Raw genomic sequence first — 14,793 nt, 5'->3', positions numbered from 1 at the left:
CATTGACTCTGTACCGGTACCCCCTGTATATAGCCTCCACATTTACTCTGTACTGGTACCCCCTGTATATACCCTCCACATTCACTCTGTACCGGTACCCCCTGTATATAGCCTCCACATTCACTCTGTACCGGTACCCCCTGTATATACCCTCCACATTGACTCTGTACTGGTACCCCCTGTATATAACCTCCACATTGTCTCTGTACCGGTACTCCCTGTATATAACCTCCACATTGTCTCTGTACCGGTACCCCCTGTATATACCCTCGCTACTGTTATTTTACTGCTGCTCTTTAATTATTTGTTACTTACATTTTTTTTTTCTTATCTCTTTTTTTACCTAACACTTATTTTTCTTAAAACTGCATTGTTGGTTAAGGACTTGTAAGTAAGCATTCCACTGTAAGATCTGCTACACCTGTTGTATCTGGCGCATGTGACATACGATTTAATTTGAACAAATGTGGCTATAATTGGCTCTGTGATCTCAAATAGGAATCTAGGCTACTCTTTCACAGCAGGTGATGGAAAAACTGCTAGCAGGTAATGCAAAACTGCTAGCAGGTGATGGAAAAACCTGCTTCCTACTCTGATGAGCTGCTCAGTGGGCTCAGCCTACTACAAAAATCACCAACTCAGTCTTAAAATTAGATTTGGTTTGTTGCATTGAAAGGTACTCTTATGATTATGACGCTGATTCAATCTCAATTTTCACAGTGGAGGGAAAATTGTATCTATTTAAATTAAACTTGGCACAGATGTCAATTCAATGTCTATTCCGCGTTGGTTCAACATAATTTAATTGAAATGACGTGGAAACAATGTTGATTCAACCATTGTGTGCGCTGTGGGAGAAAAGATTCCCTAGATTTTAGTGAAGTTTAATCTCGTGTGTCTTGCGGGCTGGCAATTATTTTGTGCAGGACTGCTGCAGGAGTTTAGAGGCTTACAGCCTTTATCTCTCACCCCCATTTACCCCTCACCCCTTACCCCCATTACCCCTCACCCCCATTACCCCTCACCCCTTACCCCCATTACCCCTCACCCCATTTACCCCTCACCCCTTACCCCCATTACCCCTCACCCCTTACCCCCATTACCCCTCACCCCATTTACCCCTCACCCCTTACCCCCATTACCCATTACCCCTCACCCCATTTACCCCTCACCCCTTACCCCCATTACCCCTTACCCCATTTACCCCTCACCCCTTAACCCATTACCCCTCACCCCATTTACCCCTCACCCCCATTACCCCTCACCCCATACCCCCATTACCCCTCACCCCATTTACCCCTCACCCCATTTACCCCTCACCCCTTACCCCCATTTACCCCTCACCCCATACCCCCATTACCCATTACCCCTCACCCCTTACCCCCATTACCCATGACCCCTCTCCCCATTTACCCCTCACCCCTTACCCCCATTACCCATTACCCCTCACCCCATTTACCCCTCACCCCATTTACCTCTCAGCCCCATTTACCCATCACCCCTTAACTCCCCACCCCTTACCCCTCACCCCTTAACAGAAATACCAGCTCCCTCACCCCTTACCCCTCAACACTCATCAACTATTCCCTCCCATCACCTATAAGGCTACCTGCGGGGCAGCAGGTAGCCTAGTGGTTAGAGAATTGGGCCAGTAAACGAAAGGTTGGTGGATCGAAAGGTAAAAATGTGTCATTCTGCCCCTGAACAAGGCCCACTGTTGCTAGGCTGTCATTGTAAATAAGAATGTGTTCTTAACTGACTTGCCTAGTTAAATAAAGGTAAAATCAAAAAATTAACTCCTACCACCCGCAGGCTGGATTGGATGGGTATGTATGGGGAAATGTACAGTATGTTTGAAACTCCTGACCTCTATACAGCAAACAACTGTTTTACATTTTGGACAACACATATAGCCTTCAGATTATCTATACGGTTTACCTAATCAATAAGACTTGCTCATAATATGTATTTTATTTTTCGTTACTACGCAGCAGAAAAATGTAAAAATAATCTGACAATGTATGCTTTTAACTATAGACAGATCATCTTATTCTAGTTTAATTTATTTGTATTTTCATGTATTGTACATGCACGCAATAATACCATTATTGTGGATAGTCAGATTAATATAATAGTTTGTTTGAAATGTTTACATGCTTTGCAATACCCAAATCTAACTGCCTGTAGCTCAGGATGTGAAGCAAGGATATGCATATTCTTGATACCATTTGAAAGGAAACACTTTGAAGTTTGTGGAAATGTGAAATGAATGTAAGATAATATAACACATTATATCTGGTAAAAGATAACACAAAGAAAAAAGCATGCGTTTTTTATTTATTTGTTTTGTACCATCATCTTTGAAATGCAAGAGAAAGGCCATATTGTATTATTCCAGCCCAGGCACAATTTCGATTTTGTCCACTAGATGGCAGCAGTGTACATGCAACGTTTTAGACTGATCCAATGAACCATCTGTTCAAAATGTTGTATGAAGACTGCCCAAATGTGCTTAATTCGTTTATTAATATTTTTTCAAGTTCATAATTGTGCACTCTCCTCAAACAATAGTATGGTATTATTTCACTGTAATAGCAACTGTTAATTGGACAGTGCAGTTAGATTAACAAGAATTTAAGCTTTCTGCCCATATCAGATATGTCTATCTCCTGGGATTTTTTTTGTTACTTACAACCTCATGCTAATCTTCTTAGCCTACGTTAGCTCAATCGCCCCGCGGGGGGGGCACACACAATCCCATAGAGGATAAACGATTTCCCTAATAATCCTGTGAGACTTTTATTAATGAAGAAAATCGTGAATCAAAATAAACGTTCAACCCCAGTGACCATGTAATTTTTCGAAGCCTATTTGATTCTGAGTTTGTACATATAAAGTTTGCATGTGTAAACTACTTCTGAGATGCAGACTTTCAGTATTTCCTAAACTCACTTAACTCGTGCATAAGAGGGAAGCAAATACACAGCTGCAATGCTACTGGAATGCCGATTAAACTGTTTACATGGCCTAACAATTTGAAAGAATGCTCAGAAAACCAGGTGTTGTAAATCGATGTATGCTTCCTTTGATTTTGACCTCACGCCAATTGACATAAGCAGAGTAAGGTGTTTACATGTCTTTTTCCTTTCTCGGCCTACTGCCATAATCAGTTTAATATAGAATTATTAGTGTGAAAGTTCAAATACTCAGTCTGGACTCTGTTTCAACCGTTTCGGATGTGGATGCATAAAAATATAATTACTAGAACAGATATTCCCATTGAAGTCAACATTTTGTGATGGGTGGACCGGCGGCCATATTGAGTGTACCAGTCAAATACCCATGGACTGAGGGGCTTTGTCTATTCTATTAATTCTGTTTCTGTGTGGAAGTTGAACAGAGAGGAGGTGATCGTCATTAGCAACAATATACAGTATGATTTCACAGCGCCTCAGTAATTCATATTTTCTGAGGCAACTGAATAACAGAGTGATTAGGAGGTTCTGTGAAGATTAAACATGCAATATTGTATAATTATAACAAAGACGTAGGCTTGGTGCTTGTTGGGTAAATCCCACTTGACGTAGAAGTTCACACAATGGACTGCTTAACTGCTGAAGAAAGAACAATGGGTAGAAGAAGTCTGATGATCACTCTTCACATGACGACACACTTCTCCTCAGCCACCTGTTGTATCTCTGTCATGGTGGTCTGGGCTTTGGTCTTCAGCTGGTCCATGTCCATGTTCTGCAGTTGATGTAGCTGTCCTAGTAGTGAGTCATTCACCGCCTCCTCCTCCTCATCCTCATCCACCATCTTGGCTAGGTCCTCAGGGAGATCCAGGTCGTCTCCCGCCATCTTCACCATGGCTTCGTCCTGGCCACTCTGAGAAACAGACACATAGTCAGAAATATATACACTGAACAAAAATATGAATACAACATGTAAAGTGTTGGTCCCATGTTTCATGAGATGAAATAAAACATCCCAGAAATGTTCCATACATCCCTGTTAGTGAGCATTTCTCATTTGTCAAGATAATCCATCCACCTGACAGTTGTGGCATGTCCAGAAGCTGATTAAACAGCGTGATCATTACACAGGTGCGCCTTGTGCTGGTTGTGCAGTTTTGTCACACAACACAATACCACAGCTGTCTCAAGTTTTGAGGGAGCATGCAAATGGCATGTTGACTGAAGGATTGCCCACCAGAGCTGTTGCCAGATAATTTAATGATCGTTTCTCTACCATTAAGCTGACACCAACGTCAATTTAGAGAATCTGGAAATACGTCCAACCGGCCGCACAACCACAGACCCCGTGTAACCACGCCAGCCCAGGACCTCCACATCCAGCTTCTTCAGTTGCGGGATCATCTAAGACCAGTCACCTTCGACAGCTGATGAAACTGAGGAGTATTTCTGTCTGTAATAAAGCCCTTTTGTGAGGAAAAACTCATTCTGATTGGCTGTGCTTAGCTCCCCAGTGGGTTCTTGTGATGTAATCATGTGACAATGTGTGACATCACAAAGAAGACCCAAAGAAGACCCAATGTGATGAGGTGAGTAAATCTCTGAAATATTTGATGATTTCACCTTTTCACCCTCTAGTAACCTTTATAACAAAAACACATGTCCTTCAGTACAACATACTTTTAATGCTATTATTTTATAAAAAGCTATATTAAATATGAAAAGTAAGGATAATTTTACTTTATATGGGTGGCCAAGGAACTGGCAGTTAAATATGTTTATGTATGAAATCCATCCGTTTTATCCTTCAGCACAACAAAAGTTTAATGTTAAACCACAATGTCACCCGTTATGCTGAATGACATTAGCTTTGTTATCCCATGTTTTCACTAGTTTACAACATTTAATCATGCAATTCATATTTACATGTTGTATGAATACTGAATATGATAATAATAAACAATTTTATGGCATTTTAAGATATTTCAAGGCACATTATCTTTATACTATAGATGCCATTGTCTAATAAGGAGAGGGCTGCAAGGCACAGACAAAAGATTAACGCAGATCCAGTTTCTAGGGAGGAAAGACTAGCCAGAAGAAAAGCAAGGTATTGTTTTCATGGTTTCATGCTTCTGTCAGCAACAGAATAGGATATAAAGCTGGGTGGATAACGCCTAACATTAGGTTGCACTATTACACTGTAGTTAATGTTTTATTGCACTACAGTTAAGATATAACTGATGAATTATATTAGTTAATATAATATGACACACACACACACACACACACACACACAATTATGGATTAAAAATGGATTATGAATTATATTAGTTAATAGCTGCTTCACATTTCGGGCACTTTATGAAAAATGAAGACAATGCAAGTTTGAATTGAAGTAGTTTGATGGGCATTTTATGGAGCTATTTTGTGTAGGTATCTTGAAATTGCATTTGTGTACCTGCATTGAATTGAAATTGACCAGTTACAGTGTAACAATTAATGACTACAACAATAACTATTATATATTAATTGTGTAATTATGCAACTTAATGCAATGTAAATTCAAATGATAGTAAATTGATTATTATTAACATTAGCAATGAAATATTAACAACACATGTTTGAGAGAAAAAGGGAGAACTATGTTGCTAGTAAAACCCATGTTCTTTATGTGTGTGGCGTATGGGTCATTTCTCTCTCTCTCTCTCTCTCTAGTTTGGAAGAGATCTAAGTTCAGCTAGCCTGCACATTTTAAACATCTTATCCTGTTTTTACAATGTCAAACCATTTTTTAAAGTTTTATAACTTAAAAAATAGCTAAAAGACAAATACTATTGCTGCTACTAATAATAGTTCATCGGATCATTATTGTTATTGTTGAAGGATTCACCTTTAATCAATATTTGTGGGCCGTAGTGATATGCGTTATTCAGGGTAACAAAATATTGTCACACAGTATAACACCAGTATTTTATATTAAAATACAAATATTGTTTTGTTGACTCAGAGAGACAAAAACACATCACAAAGGATGATGGGAAAGATATTTTAATAGACTTTAGATTTTTTTTCAGTGTAAGGCAGGAAGTTTTGTGTAAAAAACCTTCAACAAATTTTGAGTTGTACCTGTGACACATCTAATATGTGATTTTCAAAATAAAATAATGTCATTTTTTCTGGGGAGTTATATTTCTGCCAGTCTAAGCATGAATATATAACCTAGTGATTTTGAAAAATGGGCATAAAATTAAAACAATTAAAAACAACATTCAGTGTTATACTGAATGACATTTTCCTTGGGTACATAAAAAAATATTTATTGGCGTTATTCTTGAATATAACTAATATAAAGGCATAGGTGACACTCCAATGAACATAAAAAAGCCTTTTGGGAATTGTAATTGCTGTTTTATTTTTTTGCTACTTTGAAAACCTTATAAGACTTTTACCCATATATATACAGTATATATACAGTATATATATATATATATATATATATATATATATATATATATATATATATATATATATATATATATATATATATACATATATATATATGTATATATATATATATGGCCAGAACTGATTGGTCTCTGACAGTCATGTTTCCATTGTCTACAGGGGATCAACGTGATAATTCGAGGCTAAGGGCTAACTCATGTGTTTTAAGTTTCACGTATCTGAAGTTAGTAGTCAGGCCTACACAGAGTTGATTACGTTACTTTCTAAATCAAATCAAATCAAATTGTATTGGTCACATACACGTGATTCGCAGATGTTATTGCAGGTTTAGCGAAATGCTTGTATTTCTAGCTCCGACAGTGAAGTAATATCTAACAAGTAATATTAGTAAGGAACCTTTTGGATTACCCAAATTCAGTAATATAATCAGAATACTTTGTTACTTTTGGATTACTTTCCCCTTAAGAGGCATTAGAACAACGTCTCCACTTCGCACAAGGGTGTGTGCTCAGCCCCCTCCTGTACTCCCTGTTCACCCATGACTGCGTGGCCATGCACGCCTCCAACTCAATCATCAAGTTTGCAGACGACACAACAGTAGTGGGCTTGATTAACAACAACGACAACAACAACGAGACTGCCTACAGGGAGAAGGTGAGGGCACTCAAAGTGTGGTGTCAGGAAAACAACCTCTCACTCAACGTCAACAAAACAAAGGAGATGATCGTGGACTTCAGGAAACAGCAGAGGGAGCACACGCCTAACCACATTGACAGGATAGTAGTGGAGAAGGTGGAAAGTTTTAAGTTCCTCAGCATACACATCACAGACAAACTGAAATGGTCCACCCACACAGACAGTGTGGTGAAGAAGGCTTGTCACCTAAAACCCTGACAAACTCCAATAGATGCACAGTTGAGAGCATCCTGTCGGGCTGTATCCCCTCCTGGTACGGCAACTGCACCGCCCTCAACCGCAAGGCTCTCCAGAGGGAGGTGCGGTTTGCACCAAGCATAACCGGAGGCAAACTACCTGCCCTCCAGGACACCTACAGCACCGGATGTCACAGGAATGCCAAAAAGACCACCAAAGACAACAACCACCTGAGCCACTGCCTGTTCACCCCGCTACCATCCAGAAGGTGAGGTCAGAATAGGTGCATCAAAGCTGGGACTGAGAGACTGAAAACAGCTTTTATCTGTTAAACAGCCATCACTACCACGTAACATGTAATCATTTAGTCACCAACCCTGGGCCGACAGTAAGTCAGCCCTTACCTCAGGTAGGCGGTACTTGTCCCGCAGGCAGGACCTCAGGTTGGCCCTCTCCGCCTTCTTTGTGGCAAACTCCTTGTCCCGCTCCATCCTGCAAGGGGAAAGAAAGTCACTTCGATTTAACTCCCTCAAGTGTGTTAATTCTATAGATATGGAAGCAAACTCACATCAATTAATACATATAAAAACCAAAAGGCTAGGAAATGTTTACTGACAACCTAACCTGACCAGGAGAAACCTTGGGCCCTAGATATATCATATATAGGATATGGTCAGGTAGGTGGAGATAGAGATGGTCCTGGCGAGAGATAGGGTTGGGAACAATAGGTTCATGAAATTCCAATGGCGGCCAGGTAGGAAGGGATTATAATGACAGCAACAACTTGACTAAGCAAGATTACAGTATTTGCCTCAATATATTACGGTATACAATTTGAGTGTTTAGCATCTTTTGGTGATGTTTTTTTCTTCTTCTTCATATAAGGACAAAGTAAATTGTCCCTCATGTCTTTGATTAGAGGGGGACTAAGGTCAGACTGTATGCAGGTCCTTGGGTTTCCTTTAGGGAAAAGATAGATAGACTTATAAGCTCTATTTTAACCATGTTGTTAAGTATGGATGTAGATGTTCCTCCATACCAAGCCAGTGTAGACTTGAGGGATAGAACTCTGCCTCTGTGACCCAAATCTGTCCTTAAAGTGACAGTCTCTAATTTTGGCTGTAATTTTTTATTGTTAAATATTTAACTTGATTTTTAAGAATATGACTTATAAATACTGTACCTTACTGAGACTATTTTGTTCAACATATTTTCTACTCTTCAGTGTGTTTACTGTATTTATACCTGGGATATTACTTTTCAACAAGTTCAAAAATCACTGGAGGACGTCTTTAACAAACGACTTCCCTTAAAAAGTAACTTCTCGTTTTGAATATAGCCTATGTGGCATCGATGTGAGTCTGAAACATTTACTGTCAAAATTGACTACAAAATGTAAATAGGATAATTTTGGTCAAATAGTCAGTCTCGTCCAAAACTGAGATTTGTGAGATGATACAAAAAGTGTTTGTCACATAATGAAGGGTACCGTAACAGTTTTTACTTGGGTTGGGTTTATTTCTATCCTGTCCACATGTCCACAGGAGCACCCAATTAAACCTTTTGGAGCACAGCTGCATGGACCCGATCGTAATGCTCATGGTCAATTTGGTTTGACATTCGATATCCCTTTGGGGAACGTTAGGGACCAACATTAAATTACACAATGTTTTATAATGTCAATTGCCCCAAATTTCAATGACCTAAACAACTCAAACCAACTACAAATTGTAGAAATGCATATAGAAATATTGAAAGCATTTAATGAGACAACTAAAAGATGTGCAACATTAAAATATTGTCCCATTTACATTGTGAAATTTCGGTCCCTAACTTGCCCCAGAAATAGGCTATCCAATGTCAAACCAAACCAAGCCGATCTACAACTTTTTGAGGATCTGAGGTGCCATGCAAAATCATCTCCTGAGGGGGAAGCGGAACTGTGGAGCCTTCTTCACGGCTGTGCTCGTGTGGACCATATTAAGTAATTAGTGATGTGGACACTGGGGAAACTTGAATCTCTCAACCCGCTCCACTAAAACCCTGTCGATGTGGATGAGGGTGCGCTCGCCCGGAGAGGTTGTCGTCCTGGCACCACACTGCCAGGTCAGCATACCTCCTCCCTGTATGCTGTCTCATCGCCGTTGGGGATCTGGCCTACCACCGTCGTGTCATCAGTAAACTTGATGATGGTGTTGGACTCTGGAACTAAACACCTTCCTCTGCAACTGGATCCTGGACTTCCTGATGGGCCACCCCCAGGTGGTAAGAGTAGACAACAACAACATCTGCAACACTGATCCTTAACACTGGGGCCCCTCAAGGGTGTGTACTTAGTCCCCTCCTGTATTCCCCGTTCACCCATGACTGCGTGGCCAAACACGACTCCAACACCATCATTGAGTTTGCTGATGACACAACAGTGGTAGGCCTGATCATCGATGAGACGGCCTATAAGGAGGAGGTCAGAGAACTGGCAGTGTGGTGCCAGGACAACAACCTCTCCCTCAACGTGAGCAAGATAAAGGAACAGAACGTAGACTACAGGAAAATATGGGCCAAACAGGCCCCCCATTAACATCGACGGGACTGTAGTGGAGCTGGTCAAGAGTTTCAAGTTCCTTGGTGTCCACATTACCAACGAACTATCATGGTCCAAACATACCAAGACAGTTGTGAAGAGGGCACGACAAAACCTTTTCCCCCTCAGGAGACTGAAAAGATTTGGAATGGTTTCCCAGATCCTCAAAAGGTTCTACAGCTGCACCATCGAGAGCATCCTAACCGGTTGCATCACTGCCTGGTATGGTAACTGCTCTGCATCTGACTGTAAGGTGCTACAGAGGGTAGTGCGAACGGCCCAGTACATCATTTGCCTTCCAGGACTTATATAATAGGCGGTGTCAGAGGAAAACCCATAAAATTGTCAGAGACTCCAGTCACCCAAGTTATAGACTGTTTTCTCTGCTGCCGTACAGCAAGTGGTACCGGAGCGCCAAGTCTAGGACCAAAAGGCTCCTCAACAGCTTCTACCCCCAAGCCATTAGACTGCTGAACAACTTATAAAAATCGCCACTGGAAAATGTACATTGACACCCCCCCCTCCCTTTTGTACACTGCTGCTACTCACTGTTTGTTTGTTACCTATGCAAAGTCACTTCGCCCCCACCTACATGTACAGTACCTCAACTAGCCTGTTCCCCTGCACACTGACTCGGTACCGGTTCCCCTGTATATTGCCTCGTTAATGTTATTGTTATTGTGTTACTTTTTAATATGACTTTTTATTTTAGCCTACTTGGTAAATATTTTCTTCTTCTTGAACTGCACTGTTGGTTAAGGGCTTGTAAGTAAGCATGGTAAAGTCTACACTTGTTGTATTCGACGCATGTGGCAAATAAAGTTTGATTTGATTTGATATGAGTCATACATGGCCACACAGTCATTGGTGAACAGGGAGTACAAGAGGGGACTAAACACACACCCCTGAGGGGCTCCAGTGTTGAGGGTGGCAGATGTGTTATTACGGGTTGGAGCATGTGTGGTTACCAGTTGCTGACTCTGGAGCAATAGCAGTGGAGCAGGAAAAGGAAGAGAGGAGGAAGTAAAAGAAGAAGAATGTAAAAGAAGATGAAGAAGAAGTAATAGAAGAAGAATGTAAAAGAAGATGAAGAGGTAAAAGAAGAAGAATGTAAAAGAAGAAGAAGAAGAAGTTAAAGAAGAAGACGTAAAATAATAACAAGAAGAAGAACAAGGGTTGTCTGGAGCACAGCGCTGGTCAGTTATTACACCAGAATAGCATTATCTTACTTCAGAGTTATTGGAGGGACTAGCATCGACATGTTGCTGTGGTGACGCCACCTGTCGGAAGACAGTAACCCAGATCCTAATCTCCCTGACCCCTGCCTGGCCTGGCTTACATGAGCCTAATGAGATACAGCCCCCAGTCATTACAATAAGCCATGCTGCCTGGAGACTACAGCCTACAGTTTTTATTTCTGCCTTTCACTGACATCACCTGAGCCTCACACCCACCCACACACACACACACACACACACACACACACACACACACACACACACACACACACACACACACACACACACACACACACACACTTGCTCTCATGCACACCAACACGTAACACCATGTGCCTGTCGTTCTGCTCTACCCGCCCCTCTGTGAGAGACAGACACTCATGGCTTGACAGGCAGCTAGTGTTGAAATTAGGCTAATCACTAAACCACTCAACCAGTGTTTATATGATACACAGCAGGGCTTTATATACCTCTTATACACCTCTACTCTGTGTAGAAGATGTCAGACACATAATGTGGTACTGTGTTAGTTATCAGACATAATGTGGTTATCAGACATGATGTGGTACTGTGTTAGTTATCAGACATAATGTGGTACTGTGTTAGTTATCAGACACTGTCACGACTTCCACTGAAGTTGGTCCCTCTCCTTGTTCGGGTGGCGTTCGGCGGTTGAAGTCACCGACTTTCTAGCCATCGTTGATCCTCTTTTCATTTTCAATCTCATCAATTACATGTTGTGTATTTAACCCTCTGTTCCCCCTCATGTGTTTGTCGGTGATTGCTATTTGTAAGTGTTTGTGCACGTTTGTCCTGGCGTGCGTAGGGTATTGTACCCATTTGTTATATTTGTAATGTTGCACGGTGAGTTTTTGTTTCATAAACTACTCTGCTGGAAACACAGTTTTCTCTCCTGCGTCTGACTTCTCTGCCGCCAGTACTCACCCCCCTTACAGAGACACTCTGTAGTACTGTGTTAGTTATCAGACATAATGTGTTACTGTGTTAGTTATCAGACTGTAATGCCACTACCTCTGCTGCTCTTAGACAGACCCCTGGAAGATTGGTTGTGACTTTAACATTGACACACTCTACACTCATGTTATGAAGCTAGAAAGGTCTCAGAGTTGTAGTAGATGTTATTGTCTGTAGCATCAAAATGTTTTGCTGGTAAATTAGGCCAGCTAGCACCTTTTGCATTATTAATTTAGGCCAGCTAGCACTTTGTACATTATTCATTTAGGCCAGCTAGCACCTTTTGCTTTAATCATTTAGGCCAGCTAATACCTTGTACATTATTAATTTAGGCCAGCTAGCACCTTTTGCTTTAATCATTTAGGCCAGCTAGCACCTTTTGCTTTAATCATTTAGGCCAGCTATCACCTTTTGCTTTAATCATTTTGGCCAGCTAATACCTTTTCATTATTCATTTAGGCCAGCTAGTACCTTTTCATTATTCATTTTGGCCAGCTAGCACCTGTTGTGTTATTCATTTAGGCCAGCTAGCACCTTTTCATTATTCATTTAGGCCAGCTAGTACCTTTTCATTATTCATTTTGGCCAGCTAGCACCTGTTGTGTTATTCATTTAGGCCAGCTAGCACCTTTTTCAATATTCTGTTAGGTCAGCTAGTACCTTTTGTGTTATTCATTTAGGCCAGCTAGGACTGTTTGCGTTATTCGTTTAGGCCAGATAGTACCTTCTGCATTTTTCATTTATGCCGGCTAGCACCTTTTGTGTTATTCATTTAGGCCAGCTAGCACCTTATACATTTTTCGTTTAGGCTAGCTAGCACCTTTTGCATTAATCATTTAGACCAGCTAGCACCTTTTCGTTATTCATTTTGGCCAGCTGGCACCTTTCGCATTAATCATTTAGGAAGCTAGCACCTTTTGCATTACTCATTCAGGCCAGCCGGCACCTTTTGCGTTACTCATTTAGGCCAGCTAGCACTTTTTCAGTTATTCATTTAGGCCGGCTAGTACTTTTTCAGTTATTAATTTAGGCCAGCTAGTACCTTTTCCAGTTATTCATTTAGGCCAGCTAGCACCTTTTTTCATTAAAGTTCTGAAAGGTTACTGGAAGTAGCGAGTTCAAGTTCATGTCACGTTAGCATGAAACAAATCTTCTGTTTTCATTATATGATATAACTTTTCCTCAGCTTCTGTCTTCTTGTCCACAGTTGTTTTCTAATTGCAATCCCTTACAATTTCTAGTTACCTGTACAAAATTATAATCAATAACGTAACTTTTGGATTACCCAAACTCAGTAACATAATCTGATTACTTTCCAGTTAACTTTTAATTCCTTTCCCCAGAAGAGCCATTAGAAGACTACAAAAAAAGGACCCATCAAACACATATGATGTGCCATCATAGTGGTCTCTGACTTGTGGTCAGATTTGCTCAGGTGGAACTTAAACATGCGCCTTTTTTTTTCAATTCTGAATTGAATGTCATTGAGAAAACAGAAAACGTGTCATGATGAATTGTTTTTTTTCTCGCAAAACATCCTTTGTGAATTTAAAAGTAATCCAAGAAGTAATTATCTAGTTTTTCAAAGTTTGGGTGGTAACATAACTGATGACATGTGATCTGCCACTCCCAAACCCTGCCGTCCGGTATGTTAATATAGCATGTAAAAACATATGTCTTGAAACATAAATATTTTTTGTTCCACTGACTTGCCTCATCTGCTAATCTGCTATTGTGAGAAAATTAGCCATCCCTCATATTAGCCTAAATCTGGATTTAGGTTCAGATATAAAGAAAGACACGTTGATACACTTTGCTCTTTGAGGGTTTTAGCTAGGGTTAAGGGGTAATGAATTGGTACACTTTGACCTTTGGGGGTTTTAGCTAGGGTTAAGGGATAATGAATTTATCATGAATTTGTCAAAACACTATGCAAATAGAACTTGAACAGTTGATTAATTGGTTGGTTGGTTACTCACTTCTCCTCTATAAGCTGTCGCTGGTAGTCCTCAAACTCCTCTCTGGACATTCCTTTAGACTCAGGGGTCTCCTTCACATCGCCTGCTGGCACCTCAACCTCTCCTCCTCCTCCTCCAGTCATATCCTTCAACTTACTCCCCAACATGGCCTTCATCATGAACGACATCCTGGACCAACTGATGAGCTACGGAACTACAGCGGAGCACTACATGGGAAGGGGAAGGCAGCAGGTTGTTAGAAAGAGGCCCACAACTGCCTCAAATGTAGAGTGAGAGAAGTAGCTAAATCAAGTTTTAAGAAAAGGATTCCAAAATGTTGACCTGCTCAGTGCAAAAATATGTTTTTTTGATTTGAAGAGTTTAAGAAGAGCTGGGATGATATTGTTGTTCTGTAGAGTATAACTTTCCCTGGTGTCACCGTAAGCTCTTGTCTGTCAAGGTGAGGAGATCTGGGTGTCTATGTATTCTGTCTGGAGGAAAACCGCTCAAGAGATTAGCTTATTACAGGTAGCCTACTGACCAGTACTGACCAGGAGCTGACCAGCCAGACCTCACCACTGGACCGCACACAAAGTCAGACGACGCGGACCTCACAGACACAGTCAGACTACCTGAACCCCACACACACAGTCAGACTACCTGAACCCCACATACACAGTCAGACTACCTGAACCCCCCACACACACAGTCAGACTACCTGAACCTCA

The 14,793-nt window shown here is 40.9% G+C and overlaps 1 protein-coding gene across 2 annotated transcripts; it reads right to left on the bottom strand.

Annotated features, from left to right (window-relative positions):
* Positions 1–2,744: 2,744 nt before the first annotated feature.
* cplx4c (complexin 4c) lies at positions 2,745–14,560 on the bottom strand. Of its 2 annotated transcripts, XM_024405183.2 has the most exons (4): positions 14,408–14,559; positions 14,087–14,292; positions 7,718–7,805; positions 2,745–3,885 (listed from the first exon to the last, which is right to left on the bottom strand). In XM_024405183.2, exons 2-4 carry the CDS (start codon positions 14,251–14,253, stop codon positions 3,658–3,660), a joined length of 483 nt encoding a protein of 160 aa, XP_024260951.1. In that variant the 5' UTR covers positions 14,254–14,292; positions 14,408–14,559; the 3' UTR covers positions 2,745–3,657. The 2 variants fall into 2 exon arrangements, with proteins under 2 accessions (XP_024260951.1, XP_024260952.1); XM_024405184.2 differs by having other exon boundaries at positions 14,087–14,560.
* Positions 14,561–14,793: the final 233 nt, after the last annotated feature.

This window comes from Oncorhynchus tshawytscha, linkage group LG10 (genome assembly GCF_018296145.1).
Source record: "Oncorhynchus tshawytscha isolate Ot180627B linkage group LG10, Otsh_v2.0, whole genome shotgun sequence".
NCBI lineage: Eukaryota > Metazoa > Chordata > Actinopteri > Salmoniformes > Salmonidae > Oncorhynchus > Oncorhynchus tshawytscha.
Note: the sequence above shows the minus strand (reverse complement) of the source record. Positions and strands in the feature narration are given on the sequence as shown.

Excerpts from the sequence above, each read along its gene's own strand:
- cplx4c (XM_024405184.2), bottom strand. The coding sequence starts at position 14,253 with ATGTCGTTCATGATGAAGGCCATGTTGGGGAGTAAGTTGAAGGATATG. Across the intron at positions 7,806-14,086 it reads CGACAGCTTATAGAGGAGAA|GATGGAGCGGGACAAGGAGT; the intron begins GTGAGTAACCAA and ends TTCCCCTTGCAG. Across the intron at positions 3,886-7,717 it reads ACAAGTACCGCCTACCTGAG|AGTGGCCAGGACGAAGCCAT; the intron begins GTAAGGGCTGAC and ends TCTGTTTCTCAG.